This window comes from Ctenopharyngodon idella, chromosome 15 (assembly GCF_019924925.1).
Source record: "Ctenopharyngodon idella isolate HZGC_01 chromosome 15, HZGC01, whole genome shotgun sequence".
Lineage (NCBI taxonomy): Eukaryota > Metazoa > Chordata > Actinopteri > Cypriniformes > Xenocyprididae > Ctenopharyngodon > Ctenopharyngodon idella.
In genome coordinates this window covers 12,424,294-12,449,050 of record NC_067234.1, presented here as the reverse complement: position 1 = coordinate 12,449,050, position 24,757 = coordinate 12,424,294, and the positions used below count along the sequence as shown (strand labels likewise).

Here is a 24,757-nt window from a genome sequence, read left to right as displayed (position 1 = left end):
GAGGTCTGAATGCACTCTGACGCCAGAAGTGATCGCTTGCACTCATTGAAGTATAAGCGCGAGACATCACTTCCGTCATCAGAGTGCATTTTTAGACCTCACCAACAAGATGTTCAAGCCAGTTGGACATAGTGGTGTATTAGAGGTAAAAAATGATCTTTTCGTGTCTTAGGACATCAATGTGTCGTCACGAGCCGCAGAGTTTAATTTGGATTTGTCTGTGCATGTTTTTTTTGACTCTTGTAGATGGAGTTCCCATTGACATGCATTATACGACTGACAGACCGCAACGGTTAGAGTTAAAAATCATCATTTGTGTTCTACTGAAGAAACAAAGTCACCTACATCTTGGATGCCCTGGGGGTAAGCAGATAAACGTCAAATTTTCATTTCTGGTGAACTATCCCTTTAAGGACACAATTTTTAAAATCATCAAGTAGTAATCAAATTAAAAAGGGGTCATCCTTGCGCTAAAAGATATGGACCTGACACATAAAATAAGGTTAATAGTTGGCCTGTGGGTGTTACGCAGTCATATGTTTTGTGTCATAGCTGTTACTATAGGTATTTTAGCATGACTGGAATGCTGTATTGACCAGGACAATAACTATCCATTTATGGACTTTTTTAATGCCTTTTGACAACATTACACCACATATAAAACTTGTTTCCTCATACGAGGTTGCTTAGGGCTCAATCAGATATCATAGTAATGTTGTAAAACACGACTGGGCCAACTTCCTCTTACACAACTGAAGGATGGGGGTGGATATCATTCCGAAAACCAAAGATAAGCAACAGAAGAAAAAAAAAACGTATTAGAATAGTTAATATACTGCAATAATTAACTAAAAGAAACTTTCATCAATTAACTCTTTTAAAATATAACATCATAGGCTACTAAATGATCAGACAAACAAAAGTCTTATTGACAAGGTCAGAGACAGAAAGTCGTACACCATCATTAGAATTATGGTGATGAATATCATGAAACCTGCTAATTTACCTCAAACTTGTCATAATGCAAAGAAATATAATTCTTGTTATTGTAGTGCAAAAAAAATTGCATTTAAATGGTAAAGAATTTAGACGGAATGGTATCATTTGTTGTACTGCTTTTGTATATTTCTATAAATTCTATAAAGCCGAAGTAATTGAAGTTAAATTTGATTTAATAATTTAAAACAATATTAAAAGGGGTTAAAAGTAACACTCATTGCTTAAATTAAAATAATGTCACAGTGTAAAAAAATCTTCATGGTCCTTAAAGTATGCTTCATCTTCTTTATGTAGAATAAAAAAAAATTAGGGGGAGTTAAATGTGACCTCACATGTTTTCCAGTGTTTCACACATAAGGAACTTTTCAAGCCATCAAACAGCCGTGTTAGCGTCATTCCACATTTGTTTCTGCGGGATTAAACAAGACCTTATGTGATAAAGCCAAGCTTATCAACTTAAAAAAAATTACATTTAAAGCATTATGTTTTTCATAATTGTGTTTCAGAATCAGATCAATCTCTTGGCCCAAGCAGAAAACCAGGCTTCTGCTAAAGTCTATCCATCTCTCGGTTCCTGTCTGAGCTCTGTGTGTTTCTGTATGATATCTATGGTATCTATATTGCTATTACAGACACAAGAGCTCAGAGAAACAGAAAAACATGATCGACAGTAGATGCGAGAAGGCCAGAGTTACATAGATCTATTAGGGCTGACATGTGAACCCTCTGCATGCTCTGATTGGTTATTCTGTCTTGTCAGTCTTCCCTGGCTCCGCCTCAGTGCTTCTGGGGCTCTGATTGGCTTCCTTGTCTTTCTTTTTGGCATCTTTGCTGTCAATCAAAGCATGTTCACGCTTCACCATCTCCTCCAGGTCTGCCTGAAACCAAAAAGGGTGACATCTCATGCAACAAGCATAGTTTAAGAAGGGAAAAATGTTACTGATTTAAATGAAATGTCAGATGTGCATGTGAATATGCCTGTATTTACTTTCCAGCCCAGCAGTTCGGCAAGAGCCATGCAGCCATCATCACAGGTGCTCAGGTGAGCCACATCTCTGTGAACGATCAATAAATTCAGTTTTCGTAAACCCCGCTAATACATGAACGTGTCTAAATGCTTATTCACACAACCTGCCTTTTTAAACGTGCCTGCCTTTTTAAACCTTTAAAAACGTAAATACTTGAGACGTTTTATGTTTTTGGTATATTCAATAGTGCTGATGTAATGATGTACTGATATATATATGAGTCATTTGTCACATGCCATTTATTCCTGAATTTCACACATTTACTGGTCAATTTTCAATGGCTAATTCTATATTACAAATCTTTTTTTTCCCCCTGAAATTAAATGAATAATAAATCATTCAAAAATGATTTGCATTAACAGAGCTAAAAGTTCAATATCCTATTATATCAATAGTAAATCATGGGGACATGAACCATATATTATACCTACTTAACCCTCTGGTATTGTTCATTTGGGGGTCATACTGGTGTTGTTCATGTTCATGATCACCTGAAATGTAACTTTTTTATTTTCAGTTAAATTAATGTAATATATTTTGTTCAATAATATTTTCTTTTTTTCTTTTATATTTTGAGAGAATAATTAATATTTATGAAATAATTATTATCAGTTTTTTTCCCCAATATTTTTAATTACTTTTCAATTAAAGCAGTATTTCATGTTGAAATAGACACAATGCCTTTAAAATCCAATTTCTGAAGGCAGGTTAGTGCCATCTGGTGGGAGTAAAAATAGAAAAACATCTGTAAAGCCATGGTGTAGCCACTAGATGCCTGAATAGCTCTATATATAGTGCTCGAACCGGCAATTCTATATTTTAAGCTGTAGTGTACCGCCACTTCTCACATGTTGCTGGTACCAGGGGAGTCACTAGGCCCTTTTTCTGCTCAGTAGAGAGAACAGTGTCAGACAGCACTCAGTCAATGCACTGATTTAAACTGCTTATCAGAGAGAATGACAGACAGAGAAACATCATGTGGTTATTTGTTCTACTAAACAATGAATTAAAACTAAACAGCTGATTGTGACATTTATAGCCTTAGAGTAAAGGGATTTGTGGTTTTTGATGTCACTTTGAATTATAGAAGTGGCAAATTGAAAGATTCATGTTCTGTTTGGTTTTTTTTTTTGGGGGGGGGTTTTTCTTTATTTTAATGGTTTAATATATTAAGATTAAACATATTGCCAATCTAGACAATTACAGTAATATAAGGTGTGTCTATATTCAAAATTAATGGTAACACTTTACAATAAGGTTAATTTGTTAAGATTAATTAATGTATTATCTAACAATGAGCAATACATTTGTTACTGTATTAATTAATCTTTGTTAATGTTAATTAATACAAATCCAGCATTAACTGTTAACAAATACAACATTATTTTGATAATGTATTAGTAAATGTTGAAATGAACATTAACAAAGATTAATAAATGCTGTAGAAGTGCAGTTCATTATAAGTTCATGTTAACTAATGTAGTTAACTAATGTTAACTAATGAACCTTATTGTAAAGTGTTACCAAATTAATATTAATGAATATGATCTGGTTAGATCCCTTCTTTTTTTAGACAAAAATACTTAATAAAAATAAGTTGTGGATTTGGATATATATTTAGACATTCTCAAAGACAACGTTTTGTCAAGGTTTAGATTTTCTTTCTATGAAATTTTGATTTGAAGTGTCAGTTTTTGCATTAATTTTACTACAGTCAACCTGAACACAGACATTTTGTTACACATAACAAAAATTCAACAAAAAATGTAACAAAAATTAATAGGAATGCTTTATCAGAGGTTAGTCATTTTTATTTCAACCTCTTACTTGAGTCTTCTGGCTCAATGTTGCCATATTGTTACAGCCACACCAGCTGTGTTGTGTGTGTGTGTGTGTGTGTGTGTGTGTGTGTGTGTGTGTGTGTGTGTGTGTGTGTTTGAGTGTGTGTGTCTGTGTGTGTTTGAGTATGTGTGTCTGTGTGTTTTGTACTTTCAATGTCTTATAGTGTAACCCCTTCCTTGATGTCTGTGTTCTTACTGCATTGTGGCTGAATTATTAATTTTATTTCACACATTTGCAAAAACTTCCTTTGTGTTACAGTCACACTAGTTTATATGTGTGTGTCTGGGGAGGGGGGGAGGGGGTGTAATGTGTCTATTTTGCACTCTTGATATTTTAGTGTCACCCCTTCATTGCTGTGCACGTTTTTCTACATCATGGATGATTTGTAGATTGTGTGCACAAAAAAATTCTCTGTATTTTCGTATTTTTGTGTATTTCCCATTCATTTCCATTTTTGATCACAAACTAAACGTGTGACTCCTTTTTTTTTTTTATGACCATTTAGCTTTTTCGAATCAAGTCCACGATTTTTTTTGTGGACACATAGCAACTGTCATAAGAGTCATCAAGTTTCGTACCAATCCGATGAAGTAGTGATTTAAAAACAAAAAAAAATTTAGTATAATAGGACCAAACAACACCAGAGGGTTAAATTCAATATCATGTCAGGAACAGTGTGAATAGTTTGTGTACTTGTTTTGTCCAGCACTTCACAATGCTCTTTGTGTGAACAGACCTGTTTAACATGAAAACACTTGGAGGCCTCACCTGTAGGCTTTATCTGAGTCAAAATCCATTCCTCCTCCAAAAGCAAATAACCCCATGCCAAATTCCGACTGTCGGAGAAAGACACGTAATGCAAAAATGTAATTATAAAACAAATTTGTTTCATTCAAATGTTTATCATAATTAGATTACCAATTACAGACCTGTCCGGTTTTCTCCATATTGATGAGCAGTCTAGGACAGCTGTTTGGCACTCTGTAGACAAGACAATGAAGTCAGAGCACAAAATTCTAGTATGCATCATTCAATATTATTTTTAGGAAAATAAAATTAACCAATATTATTCATTTTCAGACAGTCCCAGTACAGCCGTGAACAAAAGTTTAGGCAGTGACATATGACATATACATTTCGCAAAGTTTGCTGCTTTAGTTTGTTGTGGTGTTGATTCACATCATTTCTAGATTATTGTGCAGAGTGATCAGATGCATTTTAAATAATTGCAAAGAGCTTCATTGGCAAAAAAAAAAAAAGAAAGAAATAACTTTATCACAAAAACTCAAATTTTATTGTTTTTTGGCCCTGGTACAAAATGACTAGCATAATTTGACTAATCATATCATCAGCACATGGTAAAGCGTGAACAAGTACTAGTCAGGTAAATCACTCTATCATTCTGATTAGATTATAAGAGCAGACTGATATACAGGGCCTAAAACTAACTTTTTTCCTCACCTGCCCATGGCTAGTAAAAATTTTTTCTTTGTTTTTTTTTTATTTGCTTGATTAACATTAAAAACACAGACAACAGCAGGAATATTAGGCTGCTGTCACTTTAAGACCGAATGCACAGATCCAATACACTGATACTGCACATATTTCTCTATTGTTTACGTTCACTTAAGCCATAAACAACTATGTTTACTAGGATACTCGACGATACGGGCATTTTTTACTTTTATGTGAATTTGTCCGTTCATGCACAAGAAGACGTGAAGGAGAGTTCAATTCAGTATTTGAGCACTGTCTGAGACACAGCTTTCTGGGCGCGTGCTTCGGATGTGTGTGAACGCATCCAAGTAACTAATTGAGCTCTCTTTTGTGTCTTCTTGCGCTTGAATATTTTAATTTCCAAGGTTTAAAACTCTTGTGACATTGCAGCGCTGGCCTGTCAACTGTTCAGAGAGTTGTTCACGTTTGTGCATGTTCATGTTCTCAGAGCATTGCATTGTTAGTAGGGCTGCCCCTGACTAAAGATGTTTCTAGTCAACTCGCAGTTGTTCATTTAAGCCATTAGTCGACTAATCGCACATTTATATTAATTTAATTACTTAAATATATACTGGGGGGCATAATATATGCCTCGTGTTCAAAGTATTCTTCTCGGGCCATGAGCGCAGAAAGACGCATTCAATGCGTGCGCACTATCTAGTGGACTTTGTTTTCAAGCGCTCAAGTCATTTGTGTATGCGCTGTTCTTCTTCTGCTCTTTTTCCGGCTGTGGCAGATAGCAAGCAGTGTTGCATTACGGCGCGCGCCCCCTTCTGGATTGGAGTGTGACTGACTGTATTCGTTGTCTGAATGTATGATCCGAACCGTGACATCCATACCATACGGTTCGGGACAAATACATGTACCGTTACACCCCTAGCAATTATCCATACATTTTGTGGGGGTCAAGGGATACGTGGAGACATGCTTACCTACTGACTAGTGATGCGAACGGCTGAACCTGTAGGGATGTGCCCATTATGATGAGAAGATCACATCGAGGAAAGTCCTGCGGTACACAGAGGATTGACAGTAAGAGTCTAACTGGGAATGTGGAACGCCTGGCTTTAAGATAAGCTGAATTCTCACCATCTTCATGGAAGTGAAGAATCGGGCAGGTAGATTTTCCCCAAAAAACACAATATCTAAAAAAGAACAAGAAATACATCCACAAAGAGGCTAAAACCATCAGAAAATAAGGAGAGGCTAGTCACCAATGAAAGCAATTTAAAGATTGAATGAATATCGGGCTGTTTCTCACACTAAGCTTGTATGGTTTCACAAGACTAGGAATTAGCACACAGCCTATATGGACTATTTCTATTACACTTTTACGCCATAAAAATAGTCATTCCCTATTCAATTTATTTGTATGCTAAGAGCAACTCTGAGATTCTGAAATATATCTTTTGTGTTTAGTGGATGAAAGAAAATCATACAGCTTTGGAACGACATGAGAGTGAATAAATGATGACAGGATTATCATTTTTTGGGTGAGCTATGTCTTAAATCCAAATCAAATTCAAAACTATAGCTAATGAGAAAAAGAAAGCTCTAGATATTATTATTGTTCTTAGAAGTTCTTATAAACGGTTGCTCTTACCAGGTTTTACCAGGCTTCCACAGGAATCACACTTAGGAATATCTTCAGAGAATATTTTATCTGTGAGTCAGAAACATGGAATATGAATAGTGAAGTGAACTACATTCCCACATCTCATTTAAAACCGAAACCAGAAACCACAGAGAAATGTCAGTGTTCAATACTGTACTTTTCATCCAGTCCATGGTGTACTCCTTACGACAGAAGCAGCTCACGCAGTGAGACGTGTGAAATGTACCATGAGCTTCAATCAGGTCCTCGCCTTCCAGACCTGCAACTCTCTCTAGAGTATCGATATTCTGGAAAAAAAAACAATAATAATTGTATAATATAAAAAATAATATATATATATATATATATATAAAATTATTTTCTGATAATAGTATAAAATTACAAACAATATCACAAAGGCTGTGTCCGAAATTGCATGCATACTTCCCTACTATATAGTAGGCGAAAAACAGTATGTGACAAAAGAGGTTTGAATTCACAGTACTATTAAAAGAGTACACAAAAAGTACCCGGATGACTTTACTACTTCCGGTGAGATTCTGAAGTGTGCATACAATGGACATTTTACTATCACACGAGGCCACCGGAGTGGAGTGATGTAACTGACGCAGGTCACATGACAGTAACAACATAGACAGTAGTTTTTTAGCACTCACAAATTAAATTCTTATTCAAAAAAAGTACCTACTCATGAGAGCGTATGTGATTTCGGATGCAGCCAAACACTCTCTTACCTGAGAGTAACAGCGCCTCAGGAGGCCTTTGTCCTTCAGCATCTTCATGAAATAGTGACACACTGTGGGCTGGAGAAACCAAAGTGCATACAACAGTTTATTCTATGCTTGCAAATGAATGACTGCTATTACAAAAATACTTCTTCCACACTGCTGTCTAAAATTTAAAGGTGCTAGGCTCAATGGATTTTGGTAACACTTTACAATAAGGTCTCATTTGTTAGTGCATTTACTTAAAATGAGCAATATATCCTTACAGTAATTATTAACCTGTTGATGTTAGTTAATGAAAACGTTCATGTTAGTTCACAGTGCATTAACTAATATTAACAGATGCAACTTTTGATTTTAATAATGTATTAGTAATTAACCAAGATTAATAAATACTGTAGGAGTATTGTTCATTGTGATTTCATTTTAACTAATGTAGTTAACTAATGATAACAAATGAAACCTTATTGTAAAGTGTTTTGAGGGACGTTTTCATTGGTTTTTGAACAACAACAACAACAACAAAAAAAAAAAAAGCAATTCAAGACAAAAGAGTATATTGATTTGATTTCATTTATGACAGAATTTCACTGTTGAACCATGTATGTCAGAGAAGATTCATAAACTTACCTTAAACTGTCCTGGGTAAAGCTCCCTGGCCAGAGCAAAGAAGGGCTCCGGATGTTTCTGGGGAAAAAAGACTTTCAAATGTGACTTGTGTCCTCTTAGATGACAAACAATAAGAGTAAGACTGCAGCATTTCTTCAGAATCACAGTCAGACCTTGAAATAGTCAATCTGAAAGATGGCCTCTGGGTAAGGCAGGTTGTACTTCTGCAGATTGGCATACAGACCAGTGCCAGGAGAGCGGAAATCTGGGATTCCAGCAGCTAAATTATGAAGAGATTAATTAAAGGTTACAGGTTAATTAAAGGTGCACTATGCAATTTTCTTTCTTTTTTTTTTTTACAAAATTTAAATAATGATAAATAATACATCATCAATCCTTCTTCCATGTTTTTCTCTTACCCTGATTCACTACGGTAAGCCTATTATAAGTGTTTATATTTTAGACCTGACGGGATGGTTTTTGTGGAAAAATTGCATACATGCACCACTTGCCAGTGCGTTTCTTGTCATATACGTGTGTCTGGTGTGGAAGTGGCAGAGGTTAGTTATCACAACAAGTGAGAAAGGTTGACATGGAGCCGCTGAATCTACAACCACCAGAGGAAACACCTGTTTTAAACAAACCCTGAACAGAGACAGAGCTCGTAATAAAACAAGAATTTTGGAGATGGCGATGGCGATGACTTAGGGATTTGAAATGTTGTAAAAGTGACGCGGACATAATGGCGTTTTTATTACTCAACAGGTGAGTAGGGTATTTTATTGAACAGATAAATTGCCATATGTAGCTCTTCTGAAGCCAAAACATTAGTATTGTGTTGTTTCTTCTCCATTTTTGTCACCAGATGGAGTTTGGGTTCCTCGCCACTGCCACTTCTGCCTTGCTTAGTTGGGGATACAAAATTTTCAACATTATTTATCTGACTGCACTGACACTAATAGATGAGAACTGAACTGAGCTGGACGATGACATCACTCTTTTCTAGAGAGCTGCTTTATAGATGAACTGAACTCATTTCATAATTTTACACAGTTATTGAACTGAACTGAATCAACACCGAACTGATTTCAGCTGAACAATGACACTATTGTCTTTTCAAGCTGCTTTACAGCAGAATTGAACTCTGTTTCCATCATTGATCATCATTTTCCTGTTTACACTGTAAAGTTGCTTTGAAACAATCTGTATTGGCGGCCATATTTTGCAACGCAAAACCCAAGTCCTATCTACTTGAATGGGGGAATCCTGAAATCTCAAAAACTGCTTGGCGAACTCACAATTAAATAACATATTTCAAATCAGCAACAAAATTTGACATGAACTGTCCCATAAATGTTGTTTCTAGACGAGACAATGCGCTAAGTGGTCTCAGGTTTTTATGGGAACCGGAGCTTCTAAAGGCAGCTGCAGTGACGCAATGACTTTATCAATTAGCGATTGGCTCTTTTACTTAAAAGGAGGGACTTATTCTAACATATTGCGTGTTGCAGTTTCTCCTATTCATTACTAATAGGAGTGAATCGTTTTTCTAAATCTATAGTCTTTGATAAAGATGACTTGACTTGTTTTCTTTGTATTATTCGAGGTCTGGCATCTTTTTTTTTTTTTTTTTTGTTATTTTGATCAATTATCATTTTCTCAAATAAATGCTCTAAATGACAATATTTTTATTTGAAATTTGGCATAAATCTTATCAGTAGTTAATATAATAAAACAAAAATGTTAATTTTACAAAAACGCATACTTATAAATAGTAAATCCAGAGAAACCCATAATTTTGCAGTGGTCTCCTATTTTTATTTTATTTTTTTTACAGAACTCTATAAAACAGCAGAAATATATATATATTATAGCCTGTTTAATTGTAAGAATTAGAGAGAGGAAATGGTCTAAAAACCTAAATTATGACTGTTTTTAAGCAAGAAACCTTGGCCAGAAGTTATACTTAAAGGGACTCTCATTATAGTCCCCCTGTAGTCAATAATTTTATCCCTTAAAACTCATCTTTGATCACCAAAATAACATATTTAAATGTTTTTTCCTGTAAAAAAAAAAATTCTTCATGCCTTAAAATAGCTTGAATGTAACTCTACACCTTTGCCTCATTTAATATACTCGGATCAATGAATATGCAAATTAACCCCGCCTCCACTCACTCACGCCAGCCCAGAGATCCACTCTGTCAACTTACTGAGGTAAACGCTGCACAATGGTATCGCTCTTTACAACATCGGAAACATAACGCTAATTAATATTAGCCTTTTGCTTGACTATGTTATCAAACAGCTAATAATGTGTTGCTAATGTTACACGACTCCCTTGCTTCAGAGCTGTCAGTTAATGATATGCTAATGCTCGCCGCCACGTTGATGTGATTGGTTACGAGGTAGTTTGTGACGTCACAGACACCACTGCAGTTTTAAACAGAAAATACTCAGCAATGGTGTTGACATATGAATTTGCACATGGTTTGTCTTAAAGGATATTAAAAACACCACACAGACATATAAACAACATTAAAAACTTGATTTTCACCACAGGGGGACTTTAAAAAATAGGATCAGGATATGATCTATTTAAAAAAAAAAATGACTACACTTAATTTAAGAAAATTGCATTTTATGATAAGATATTTACTTACATGTAGATATTCCAGCTCCAACCATACAGATAATGTTCTTGCCTGTTGACACAGACAGACACATCTAACTTACTAAACAATCGACTCTAAATAACCCTCAAACAGAGTCATATTTCTACAGCACTACAGTGTTTACACACTGTTCAGGAAGCCAACCTTCAACTGGCTTACTAGTTGACTGTACATATTGAATGGTATTTTAACATCGAAAAAATGGCACACTTCAGACCTACCACCCTCATCTGAGAAGTCAACTCACATTTGCCACTCAGGATATAGCGTGCGACCCCATCCAAGGTCAGCTCATCCAAGACTTTGTCTCCAGGACTCAGGCCAAGAGTCCGTGAGAAGAGACTGCGCAGGAAATCCACTGAAAAATATCTGACTTTAGCTAAGATCACATGAGCTCTTTAAATGCACTTAAAAGAGAAATTCCTTGAAACATACTCTCAGTGTCTCCTGAAGCGTCGCCCTCGTCACTGCTGTCGTCAGACTGACCCTGCTGAAAAGAGTCAAACAAATTACAGAGATGACCAATCCACCAATGCACTTCTAAAATTTGTCTTTGTAATATATTAGCAGCGAAAATAAAGGGTGAACTGCACATGGTGGATGTTCACTAAATATACTTGTCTCACATATTCATTTCCTATATGGGCCATTCTACAGAACTGGTGCAAACTGCTGTCCCTTTAAAAAACACTTTTAAAAAGCATTTAAGCATTCAAATTTTAGATGTTTACTAAGATCCTTCTATTATCTATTGAATCCCACAATAATATTTAAAATATCAGTAAGCTTAATATATATAAAATCATCATTTATTGGGTACTTTCAATTGGGAGGTTGCTGTCCTGAACCCTAACCCCTAAATTTCAACTTGTGAAAATGATGTTGAAATAATTTTTTCCATTGTTGTTTTTAAAAATATATTTGATTTTTTAAAGAAGTGAAGTTAAAAAATATATATATTTTATATTTTATTTTTAAATCATGAAACTTTATGTAAAAAATGTGTACCGCATTTTTGTCACTTCCGAAACTGAAACTGAAATTTGGCTTCTTTTTTTTTATTATTAGCATTGGTTGATAAATAGGCCTGCTTTATTAACAGAAGTATTAGTTTGATTCGTGTCAGTTTCAAATTCTATTGGTAGCTTTTAAATTTTCAATTTCTATTTTTAAAATATTTAGTGATTTTTTTTGTAGTACATATTGTGTAAAACAAGCATTTTTATTAATCGAATTAATTATCACTTGTTTGTATTATTCTATTTTTACTTACCTTTAACCACTGAAAAATATAGGCTAATAATAATGTTAATATTTATAATAATAATGTAGCACTACCATGGTAAAGTAATGGCACAAATGGTAATACCATGTTATTTTGATAAACTTCAAAGAATAGCATGTCATTTCCAAGGTCCAAGTAAAAAAATGCATTGTACAAGCCCCAAATAACATGGTATTACTATGGTACATGCCCTTGATTAGTATAATGATGTGTTGAGTGTCGTGTCATCTTATGTGTAATGTTTATATCCATGTACGAACTGTACCTCGAGATCTGGTGTCTCAGCCTCCTCTTCTGCCCTCTTAGAAACCTCTGCAGGACACAATAAATCGTTTCACACTGATGTGACTGTCATAATAACTAAAACCAATCACATACACAGCGAAAAACTTCCAAAACACTCTTAGCTTTCTCTTTTGCTAAAGGCTAAGTGGATCTGACAACACCCAAATATACAAAGACATAATCATTATATTACCTTCAGACATCTATCCGCTTTCAAACACTACTATAAAACTCCAAAACACATAAAGTTAAGAGATGACAGCACTGTTTTTATTAAAGGGACAAAGCTTGTGTGCGTCGCTAATATTTCTTTTGGTGGCTAATGTTGATAGGTAGAGAACGCTTAAACAGTTGTTCCTCGAGGGGGCGCGTGGAGGCTCAGATTGCCGAATCCTCCTTTGAATTGCATTTAAATCTCAGGCCGGTTTTTATCTTTCTGGAGAAACATATACGCTAAAAGTATAATCATTTAAATGAATTAATGTAAAGGATTGGTACCTGACATACGAATGAAAATCCAACCTTCTAATGTCTATATAATTAAAACACATATCCAGTCATCACAAACGACTGTGATTGGTCCTCCCTGGAAGTGAGGAGAAAAGTAACAAGTATCGCATGACAATGCCGTCTAAATGATTCTTGTAAGTGTCGATCATAAATAATTTACACCGGCATAATGAAACTTTGAAATGTAATAGCTATTTAATATTTTATTTATCGTATTCGAACAATTAGAGACACTTCCGGGCCTCCAATGCACGCCCAGTTCGTCTTTTTGTCAAAATTGCTATTATTTTCTACGTAATATTTCCCTTTCTTTCAATTTTTTTAATCAGATCTTCCGGGTGGAAAATGGTGCGTTCAAGTCACGAAGGAAAGATCGTATTTACAAATTGAAGGGGGTGTGTCAGTGAGAAACATGGCGGAATATTGCAGGGATATTGTCAGGCTTTTCTATTTACAACGAAGTAAGCTAATTGCCTGCACAAAATATGATAGCATTATAATATAATATGTAACGATAAAGTTTACAGTGGCTTCATAAATTAATTAAAAACATAAAAAGCAAAACGCACCTGATGCAACATTCGTTCTTTATTTTTTAGAAGTAGAAGTGCTGTGTTTTTGTGTAATTAATTAAGAGAAGGTACACCGCCATTTTACTCCGACGAAAGTGACTGGAACGCACCTGCCCTCGTAAATACGAACTTCCCAGGAGGACTTGAACGTTCAAAGCATGCGTTTCAAGGAAAATGTTGTTGTAACAACTGCGTCAGAAACCGTAAAGTCAACTTTTAAGACTAATATTTATCTTTTTTAATAGAAGGTATTTTAAATGTTTACATTAAAGAAATTACCTAGTGAGATTTCTTCATCCACCTCTCCATTGCATGTGCCTCAGTCTTTCTAACACTTAGCTCTGTATCCTCACACCTCCATAAAAAGGATTACAGGATTTACTCCACTTGACTAATTAGACTTGACACCTTTTTTTTTATGGTACCATAGTATTACCATGTACCACCACAGTAGTGTTTCATACTGTTTCGCAAGTATACTATGTACTTATTGTAGTAATGACACTACAAGGTAATAACTAGACAATACCCCTAAACCTACCTACGTTACATTGCTCAGTACTTTCGTGGGTAAGTACCCTGTAAGTACCTTGAAAGTGGACGTACTGTAAACTTGTATGGAATAAATCATGTTTTTAACAAGTTCTCAACATTTACACATAAAACTTTATTGTGTCTGTCTCAAAACAATGATCAATTACAATATATTTTACAACAGTTATATATAAATACACAGAACATTCATGGGTATGACACAATAATACACTATAAGCCTCTATTGTCAGCAGCCATGTAGTTTATATATGTTTGACTCCAGAGTTTGTGGAAGCTTCATTATCATCCTCTTTTTGCTCTTGGCTGTCTGGCTGGATCAGGCCCTGCTCGTATTCAGCTCCAGTGACCTGACAGTCCGGCAGCATTTCCTCCAACAGAATCCGGACCAGGCCTGGACTCTGCAGCCGTGGAAGTCCGGAAATGTCCAGACGCTGTAGCTTTCTGGGGGGGGGGTTATATTTTGTTAGTTATAGCGCCACCAACAAACGCAATACCACCACTTTTTATGTGTCCTTAGAGTGTGCCCATAAATAAGTCAAATTTGGTGAAAATATCTCATTTAATTTAGGATTTACAGACATGTAGATGTATGAGTACATAAAAATGACCCATGCACAACTTTTATTGCAAGTTTTTGCCACTTACTATCAAAATTTTGGCATTTGGGCTTCAATATATTGCCAATGACCTATGTCTCCGAATTTCCTACGGTGGTTTCATCTCGATCGGACAAACGGTTTCGAAGATATTCATGAACGTTGTTTTAACGCTAAATCCCAAGGCAAGGATTCAGGAATTTAAGGTGATGACTCCGATGAAAATAAGTCAACCACATCAGAAGTTATGAGCATATGAATATTTGATTTCACCACTAGATGGCGTTGTCTTCTTTCGGTAGTTTCTTAAAGGGTTAGTTCACCCAAAAATGAAAATTCTGTCATTTATTACTTACCCTCATGCCGTTCCACACCCGTAAGACCTTCATTAATCTTCGGAACACAAATTAAGATATTTTAGTTGAAATCCGATGGCTCCGTGAGGCCTTCATAGGGAGCAATGACATTTCCTCTCTCAAGATCCATAAAGGTACTAAAAACATATTTAAATCGGTTCATGTGAGTACAGTGGCTCAATATTAATATTATAAAGCGACGAGAATATTTTTGGAGCTCCAAAAAACCCCAAAATAATGACTTATTTAGTGATGGCTGATTTCAAAACACTGCTTCAGGAAGCTTCGGAGCATAATGAATCAGCGTGTCGAATCTGCTGTTCGGAGCGCCAAAGTCACGTGATTTCAGCCGTTGGCAGTTTGACACGCGATCTGAATCATGATTCGATACACTGATTCATTATGCTCCGAAGCTTCATAAAGCTGTGTTTTGAAATCGGCCATCACTAAATAAGTCATTATTTTGGTTTTTTTGGCGCACCAAAAATATTCTTGTCGCTTTATAATATTAATATTGAACCACTGTACTCACATGAACCGATTTAAATATGTCTTTAGTACCTTTATGGATCTTGAGAGAGGAAATGTCATTACTCCCTATGAAGGCCTCACGGAGCCATCGGATTTCAACTAAAATATCTTAATTTGTGTTCCGAAGATTAACGAAGGTCTTATGGGTGTGGAACGGCATGAGGGTAAGTAATAAATGACAGAATTTTCATTTTTGGGTGAACTAACCCTTTAATGATACGCTAATGCATTCAAAAAAATACAGCATTTTGTTACAAAATGCAAAATGGCCAACGCCCAAAATGGCCGATATGGTAAAATTGGATATCATCTGACTCGGCATGCCTCCCCGAATCTAACAAGACCAGTTTTATATTTTTTGGCCAAACCGTTGGCCAAAGTTATAAGCAAAAATAGCCATTTTTGCTATCTCCAGACCAGTAGGTGGTGCTGTGCCGAAACGCAGCATGTAGCCTCAGGTCATGCTTGTGATGACATACCAGGTTTGGTCTGAATACGCTAAAGCGTTGCAGAGATACAGGCTCACATCCAATTTGGCATGCTCTTCTTTGAATTTGTTTGTGCGTTATTCGAGAATGGTTGGGTTTATCGAAAAACTTGATAACTTTTTGCCAGCACAGACTGAAGATAATCTGATTTGATTTTCATGAAAATTGGAGCAACCGTCTAGGAGTTTGAAAAAGTTTTTTTTTTTTTTTTTTGCAGGAAAATTTGGCGGAAATGATGGAAAATGACGTCACAGGGTGCAACTGAATCATATTGAGCCAAGGAATCAGAGGAAAGTATTTTGTTTCTAGACCTATTGGTTCAAAAGTTATTAACGTAAACATGAGTGAAACTCTGGATAAGTGGTGGCGCTAGAGAGTTTGATCTAGAGACACCAAATTTGCTGTAGTTAATGTTGGGACTGTCCTCTATCAGTGTACCAATTTCATAACTTTCCCGAAAGTGGTTCTATGGGCTGCCATAGACTCCCAGAGTGGAATAATAATAATAATAAGAAGAAGAACGCCAACGGACGCAATAGGTGCCATCACACCTTCAGTGCTTGGCCCCTAATAAAAACAGTATTTTCAGGCTGGCCCTCATTTAAGCATAAGTCACACCTGAAGACTGTTTAAATCACCTGAGGTTTTGTAACGCAGCGAGACCTCCTACAGTGACACAAGAGCAGTGGGACACATCTAACTCCACCAGACTTTCTCCAAAGACGTGAAGACGTGCAAGGAACCAGTCGTCCACTTCAGGACATCCTCGCAGAGAGAGCGTCTGAAGTTTATTCTGCTTTACTGAAAAGAGACAATTTGTTTGTGTGAGCCATAGAACAAAATACACCACAACAATATGCTTCAGTGGTCAATTATTCTTTATATGGATCATATGTTTTGTTGTTTTGTCCCAGTTAGATTCAGCGAGGGCTATGTCTATATTGTTCATCAACAATACAATGACATTAAATTCAATCATGACAACTCCCAGAATAGACAGAATAGATTTAAACAGCATTTATTGATACGAATGGAAGGGCTTAAGGCCCATTCACACCAAGAACGATAACTATATTAGCGTTCACACCAGTGGATGATATCGTTCTGTTTATTATAAGCTTGCACTGCTGTTATGTCTTCTGCCACTTTAAATACACAAGCTCTTAAAGGGAGAGTTCACCCAAAAATGAAAATTCTGTCATCATTTACTCACCCTCAAGTTGTCCCCAACCCGTATGATTTTCTTTCTTCTGCTGATCACAGAAGATATTTTGAAGAATGTCGATAACCAAACAATATGGAAAAAAATACCATGGAAGTCAATCAACTGTTTGGTTACCGACATTCTTTAAAATATCTTCTTTTGTGTTCAGCAGATGAAAGAAAATCATACGGGTTGGGGACAACTTCAAATGTTTCCATATTGTGTCATTTTTCTTTATCAGTGGATGTTTCACATTTCATGTGTGCCATTTCCTGTGATAATAAAATCAAGGAAATGATTAAATACACAAGTAGGCTAAATTAGAAACATGATTTTGTATGGGTTTGATCTGGAACTCACTAAACGAGTTATGACATTGATAAGAACATAATTTGGCTTGACTGGTCAAAGGTTTAGACATCAGGAGAAGCACGGTGCTTCATGCAACAAGTGTATATTTATATAAATCAAAAGTTGATTACTAAGGTTGTCGAGTCCATTATGGTTTATTAGGGTGCCACTCAGATCCACTTCCTCAATCTGTGCGTCAGGTGTGCTGATGAAGTCAAAGCTGAATCTTCCTCTCGAGTCTGGACGAAACCATTCAGACTGGCCAGCAAATCTAGAGAGACACAGGGGTTGTGCATTTGAGCATGTCTACTGGCTGCTTTTAACTAATCAAGTAGGTAGAAAGAAGCTGGATGGATTCATAAACGTTTTATAATCAATGATATATAAAAGTGCTCAAACATATATTTAAAAACAAGCCAAATTCTTATAAATGTACTTTTTGGTTGGTTTCATATTGTTTTTAAATAACTTTTATATCATTAATTTTAATACCATTATTATTTTAAGGACTTATTGACCATAATAACACATTCTGCAGGTCCTCTCTATGATATAATTTCCTGCTTTTTTCCTGCATGTTTGTTGCACCACATGGTTTTGGTGCACATTTGGCAGACAAATATTAATTAAAGGGTTAGTTCACCCAAAAATAATGTCATTTATTACTCACCCTCATGCCGTTCCACACCTGTAAGACCTTCGTTAATCTTCGGAAGGCAATGAAGATATTTTAGTTGAAATCCGATGGCTCAGTGAGGCCTCCATAGCCAGCAATGACATTTCCTCTCTCAAGATCCATTAATGTACTAAAAACATATTTAAATCAGTTCATGTGAGTACAGTGGTTCAATATTAATATTATAAAGCGACGAGAATATTTTTGTGCACCAAAAAAACAAAATAACAACTTATATTGTGTTGGCCGATTTAAAAAAACTGCTTCATGAAGCTTCGGAGCGTTATGAATCTTTTGTGTCTAATCATGATTCAGATCTCGTATCAAACCGACAAACTGCTGAAATCACGTGACTTTGGCGCTCCGAACCGCTGATTCATAACGCTCCGAAGCTTCAGCAGTTTGGCGGTTTGATACGAGATCTGAATCATGATTAGACACAAAAGATTCATTATGCTCCGAAGCTTAACGAAGCAGGGTTTTGAAATCGGCCATCACTATATAAGTTGTTATTTTGTTTTTTTTGGCGCACAAAAAATATTCTTGTCGCTTTATAATATTAATATTGAACCACTGTACTCACATGAACCGATTTAAATATGTTTTTAGTACATTAATGGATCTTGAGAGAGGAAATGTCATTGCTGGCTATGCAGGCCTCATTGAGCCATCGGATTTCATCAAAAATATCTTAATTTGTGTTCTGAAGATGAACGAAGGTGTGGAACGGCATGAGGGTGAGTAATAAATGACATTATTTTCATTTTTGGGTGAACTAACCCTTTAAGCAGTTTTGTTTGTTTTTTCTAAGAAATAATTATAAAATATTAAGCCAAACTACTTAAAGGATTTCTTTTTATGGGTAACACTTTACAATAAGGTCTCATTTGTTAGCATTAGTCGATTCATTTACTTAAAATGAGCAATATATTCTTACAGTATTTATTAACCTTTGTTAATGTTAGTTAATAAAAATGTTCATGTTAGTTCACAGTGCATTAACTAATCTTATACTACGGAGCTGTTGAATGTTCGAATCTGATTGGTTGACCGACGTTCTAAGGTGTGCAATTATTTTCAAGGAAACGCACAGCTAAAGTAGTTCTAGCAGGTCTTGACCGCATTGCAGTTATATCACCTCGCCAAATGATTTCAGTTATTTCAATAGGTCCTACAGCTTACAACCGCAAAAGAAACAAAATCCACAACGACACTGACCAAGCAAATAAATATAGTAAACAATAGGATGAAAATGACAAATTATTGTCATGGTTTTTGCCACAAAATACGTTTTATTGTGTCCTCAAAGTGCTTACTCTCTCTCGCCCTCTCTCTCTCTCACTCTCTCTTTCAAACATACACAAGACATGTAGCCTACTGTATAGTACGGACACACACTTGCACAGAAACGTTTGGTCAGCGCTGCTCTGATGAATTAATTAGTAAAACAGTTTAGCAACTTAAGATACATGACTCACCAGTGAGGTAATGACTGTGCGGTTCATGAGATAAACTTATAGTTTTGCTATTAGTAGAGACACTGCTACTGTTAGAGATGCACAGATCAGGTAGGCTAATTCATATGCTGCTTATGCTCTCTCTCTCTGTGTTAATATCTGTATCAACGGTATTATTCTGCTATCAAGGCTCAAGCCTCTGTTACTAGTTCTGAAATGACATTTTGGAATGAGCAACGGAGGCTTGGGATGAGATGTGTAAGAAATTAGTCCCACACACAAGAGTGTTTTAAGGACGAAGACCTGACAAATGTCTTGAAATACACCATCAGAACAGTGTCTTGAGGTGTGGTAACCGTAGTATAAGCGGAATAATTGACTCCGGGCCGTTGAATTCTTAGAAAATAATGCACACCCGAGGTGTAACTCCCCTACGCGTCATGGCCACATTACCACTTTGGGTGTGCATTATTTTCTAAGAATTCAACGGCCCGGAGACAATTATTCCTTACTGAACAGATATAACGTTTGATCTTAACCCTCTGGTGCTCTTTTTGACCAAAAAATATTACTTCTTATTTTAATTTTTTTTTTTTCACTTCATTGGAATGGTATGAAACTTGGTAAAGGTTTTGGCACTTGCTATGTGAACACCAAAAAATAAATAAATAAATAAATAAATAATGCACATAAAAAAAGGTAAATGGTCCTGTCAAAAATTATTGCATTGGAAACAGAAATCTAATTTCTTCTTTCTGCTGAACACAAAAGAAGATATTTTGAAGAATGTTGGTAACCAAACAGTTGATGGACCCCATTGACTCCCATAGTTTTCATTTTTGGGTGAACTATCAATTTAAGTCTGTGCTCCAGAGATTCAAAATTTATGACAGTTTAAGGTGGAAATTTCATTTTCAGGTCCATGCTCAAAAAGTGAATAAATTAAAACTACTGCATAAATATAATTTAGTACCATAAAATCCCCTAAAAATACAAAACATTAAAAAACATTATCAAACTAAAATATAATATATTGAAATAAAAAAAAAAGTCTGTCATTTTTAAGAGCCACACGAGGAGCACCAGAAATGTATTAGTAAAGGCTGATATTACATTAACTAAGATTAATAAATACTGTAGAAGTATTGTTAACTGTTACAGTAGCTCATGAAGACTAATGTAGTTCAATAATGTTAACAAATAAAAACTTATTGTAAAGTGTTACCCATTCTTTTAATGTTTTTTCTTCATTTTGTATCACACTGACATTTCTGACTTCATGCCCTCAATTAATTTGAGTTCAGAATCTAAAAAAAAAGGTTCAGTATAAAAAGGTGTATTCAATTAAACAATGTTTGAAATTCATTATAATGTATTTTTTCAATTAATTAACAGGCATAAAAGTATAGGATATTAAAAAAAATGGGCGTAACATCTAGGGTTGCAAAATTCCGGGAATTTTTAAGGCTGGAAACTTTCCATGGGAATTAACAGGAAATTAAACAAACATCTTGCAGCATAATCTTGGTTAAAAAAAAAAACAGATTTAATGCAATTTCAGTTTAATTTTTACCCTGCACATTCCTTAATCACATGCACATTTGATCAGAATGTACGGGGAAAAAAACAGTAATATTGTGAAATATTATTACATTTTAAAAGAGCTGTTTTCTATGTGAATATATTGTAAAATATAATGTATTCCTGTGATCAAAGCTGAATTTTCAGCATCATTACTCCAGTCTTCAGTGTCACATGATCCTTCAGAAATCATTCTAATATGGTAATTTGATACTCAGTTATCAATGTTGGAAACAGTTGTGCTGCTTAATATTTTTTATAACCTGTGATACTTTTTTTCAAGATTCTTTGATGAATAAAAATATAACACTACAGTTCAAAATTTTGGGGTCAGTCTTTTTTTTTTTTTTTGAAAGAAATGAATACTTTTATTCAGCAAGGATGTGTGAAATTGATAAAAAGTGATTTAAAAGACTTGTATTGTTAGAAAAGATTTATATTTTGAATAAATGCTGTTCTTTAACATTTTATGCATCAATAAATACTGATAAAAGTATCACAGGTTATTAAAAAATATGAAGCAGCACAACTGTTTCCAACATTGATAATTGAGTATCAAATCAGCATATTAGAATGATTTCTGAAGGATCATGTGACAGTGATATAAATAACACTTGCATAACAATTGCTGCAATAAAAATATATTTATTTTACATATTTACTAAATTAGAATTCATTGGATGCAATGATGCAATTCATGTTATTATGACTAAACAAAGTGTTTATATTTATGTTTGTATATGATACATTTTATATAAATTTATATAAAATCTATTTAAATTTCCTAACATTTTCAATTAATTCTCATAAATTCCTGTAAATTCCTTTTAAGTTTCCAAATTGGCATATTTCCAAAATTCCCCATGCAGGTTAAGGTCCCGTGGAAAGTTTCCGGAAATTTACCAGAAACTTTCCGCCCCTTTGTAACCCTAGTCCCATCACTGATCTTACCTGAAGCTCCCTCTGAGAGTCAGAATATAATAGGCCGCTCCAATATTATCACCAAACTTCTGCTGGGCATAACAAAAAAACCTACAAAAAATGCAAAAAAAATAAATAAATAAATAAATAAAATCTTAAAGTCAAAATTTCAGTATAAACAAAACAAGTAAATAAATAAAAATGACAATATACAGAGAACAGGCACTTCTCACAGCCACTACAGTCTTCATTTACAGTGCTACACAAGACAATATGACAAAATACATCAGCACACACACACTGGCACTTACTTATTCTTGCGTCTGACCAGTTTTGTCCTTGCCCAGTCGTTCCAACCTACAATGCTCTCCACATCATAGAAGTAGTGACTGAGTTTTAATAAGACCCTGCTGGAGACGGATGGAGGAGCAGTTGAACTCAAACCCCTCCTGACAGCAGCAGCACAGATGTGTGCTGAACATCTCCTCACGCCATGAGACTTTACAAAGAGACGGATGGGCAATATATGAGCCATAAAGAGCTTTTACTACATCATGCTACTACGAAGATGCTAAATGTAGACTATTAATATGTGAAACTGTAGCATGAATTTCTCCTACAGCCCTCACAGAAGTACTGTGGTTTCATCATGGTACATGGATGAGAGATCAGTCATGTCATTATCATGGTACTGTGATATATAATGGTTAGTGATGATTATCATATTCATGTTCCATCACATTTATAAAGGTTTAAATCAGCCTTCTTTCAATTCATGAGCTTGAACATGAAATTAATTCATTTCTAAACGTGGCATTTCAAACATTGATTATTACAGCATCTAATATTTCTGAAAATACCCCATGTGATGCTGCATAATATGTTTATGGGTAATTGGTACTGAAAATGACAGTCATGACACTTGGAGCAATTTCTTTGAAAATTTTAATTCTGCATCATGTTTGCTGTAATCGATTCAAATTCAGGGATTTAAGGTACCAGGTACAAAACAACAACAACAAAACATTACATTACCATGGTATAACATGTTGCATTTTGCTAGTATATAACTATACACACGTGACTTGTGCTCGACTATAAAATGAACCAATCGTACTGTAAAACTTCATCGTGTGTTGTGGGGAGAAAAACAACCACAACAATTTCATCAATAAACTGAATGTGTGCACGCAGGACAATTCAACTCACCAGCAAGGAGGCTGCCATCTTTGTTTTCTCTCCTATAATTTCAATGATTTGGCGTTAGGGGGCGATCTCAGTCAACCCATGAACCGTTTTTTTTTTTTTTAACTGATTTCGGATCAGTTTTATAACGTAGTAGACATTTCATTGGCATATTTGTATAATAAAAAGGAACAGTAGTAGTTAATTGTCTGTTATTAACCTGATTAGTAAAGCCTTTCATAAAACTAACAAAACAAGAAGGCAAAAAAAAAAAAAAAATGCATATTATACTGGAATTTCATATTTAATGGTATCTGAGGATTTGTAGATTCAATAGATTACACTTTTAAAAAATTGCAATTAAATCCAGCTATAAGCAACCTAAGTTGGTTGGCTGGTCTTAGCTGGTTTAAGATGGAAGTAACTGGTCTCCCAGCCTGGCTTAGCTGGTGTTCAGCTGGTTTAAGCTGGTCTCCCAGTCTCCTAGCTAACCAAAACCCCTCTAAAACCAGCAATGACCAGGCTGGGAGACCAGCTAAAACCAGCCTGACCAGCTTAGGCTAGTTTTAGCTGGATTTTTCAGCAGAGAGGTGTCATCATGAAATAAATTGTTCATGTGCCTGGCTGTTATCAGTTGGCATGTTTGAGTTTTCGTTGCATTTACATGTTTTGACCAGCAGATGTCGCCATCGTGTGGTATTTTGAGCGCTTTGAAACAGTGAATCATTTTGCGAAGCAATTGGTTCAATTGATTCAGAGTTTCGGAAAGCTCCGTTTCTCCGACCCCTACTTGGAGAAGTTGCTTCAGTCTCTTCATGTAATCCCAGACTGACTGATAATGGTGATCTCTGTGTGGGTCATACCATCTGATGCAAGATTTATTGTGGAAATCCAAAATTAGATTTTTCCTAGTACTGAAGGCAAGTAGTCCAAGTGGATGAAAACAAAGAGCTTTCACACCTCCAAAAGGTTTGTCTTTGGACCACTCTCACATCAGCTACAGTTATATGAAAATACATTTGCCAGGGCTTATAACTACTGTGCCAAAAATGTTATGATGGTAAAGTTATTTTTTAAAGGGGTCATGACATGAGAAATCAAATTTGCCTTGATCTTTTGACATAAAGGTCTTTAACAACATTAAATTACTTTGCAGGTTATTTTACAGTTGTGAAATGGTTTAGTGAAATAGTCTTTTACATAATATCAGTACTA

General features: G+C 35.3%; 2 protein-coding genes across 3 annotated transcripts; both read right to left on the bottom strand.

Annotated features, from left to right (window-relative positions):
- Positions 1–610: 610 nt before the first annotated feature.
- Positions 611–12,874, bottom strand: sirt2 (sirtuin 2 (silent mating type information regulation 2, homolog) 2 (S. cerevisiae)). 2 transcript variants are annotated; one of them, XM_051864074.1, is made up of 16 exons: positions 12,753–12,874; positions 12,540–12,586; positions 11,425–11,479; positions 11,237–11,347; positions 10,978–11,019; positions 8,489–8,595; positions 8,337–8,393; positions 7,716–7,784; positions 7,139–7,268; positions 6,970–7,029; positions 6,456–6,511; positions 6,299–6,375; positions 4,799–4,850; positions 4,638–4,705; positions 1,988–2,054; positions 611–1,877 (listed from the first exon to the last, which is right to left on the bottom strand). In XM_051864074.1, exons 1-16 carry the CDS (start codon positions 12,760–12,762, stop codon positions 1,743–1,745), a joined length of 1,143 nt encoding a protein of 380 aa, XP_051720034.1. In that variant the 5' UTR covers positions 12,763–12,874; the 3' UTR covers positions 611–1,742. The 2 variants fall into 2 exon arrangements, with proteins under 2 accessions (XP_051720034.1, XP_051720035.1); XM_051864075.1 differs by having other exon boundaries at positions 11,425–11,476.
- A 1,410-nt stretch (positions 12,875–14,284) lies between these two features.
- On the bottom strand, positions 14,285–23,706 carry dmac2 (distal membrane arm assembly component 2). Its single transcript, XM_051864085.1, has 6 exons — positions 23,567–23,706; positions 22,669–22,856; positions 22,388–22,468; positions 17,854–17,993; positions 16,806–16,968; positions 14,285–14,637 (listed from the first exon to the last, which is right to left on the bottom strand). Exons 1-6 carry the CDS (start codon positions 23,582–23,584, stop codon positions 14,439–14,441), a joined length of 789 nt encoding a protein of 262 aa, XP_051720045.1. The 5' UTR covers positions 23,585–23,706; the 3' UTR covers positions 14,285–14,438.
- Positions 23,707–24,757: the final 1,051 nt, after the last annotated feature.

What these genes read in the sequence shown, in the direction of transcription:
- sirt2 (XM_051864074.1), bottom strand. An exon ending in TTCAGATTGACTATTTCAAG is followed by an intron (nt 8,394 to 8,488) that starts GTCTGACTGTGA and finishes TTTTTTCCCCAG; the next exon opens with AAACATCCGGAGCCCTTCTT. An exon ending in TGAGGCGCTGTTACTCTCAG is followed by an intron (nt 7,269 to 7,715) that starts GTAAGAGAGTGT and finishes TTTTTTTTCCAG; the next exon opens with AATATCGATACTCTAGAGAG.
- dmac2 (XM_051864085.1), bottom strand. An exon ending in CTGGTCAGACGCAAGAATAA is followed by an intron (nt 22,469 to 22,668) that starts GTAAGTGCCAGT and finishes CATTTTTTGTAG; the next exon opens with GTTTTTTTGTTATGCCCAGC. An exon ending in TAATGGACTCGACAACCTTA is followed by an intron (nt 16,969 to 17,853) that starts GTAATCAACTTT and finishes GTCTCTTTTCAG; the next exon opens with TAAAGCAGAATAAACTTCAG.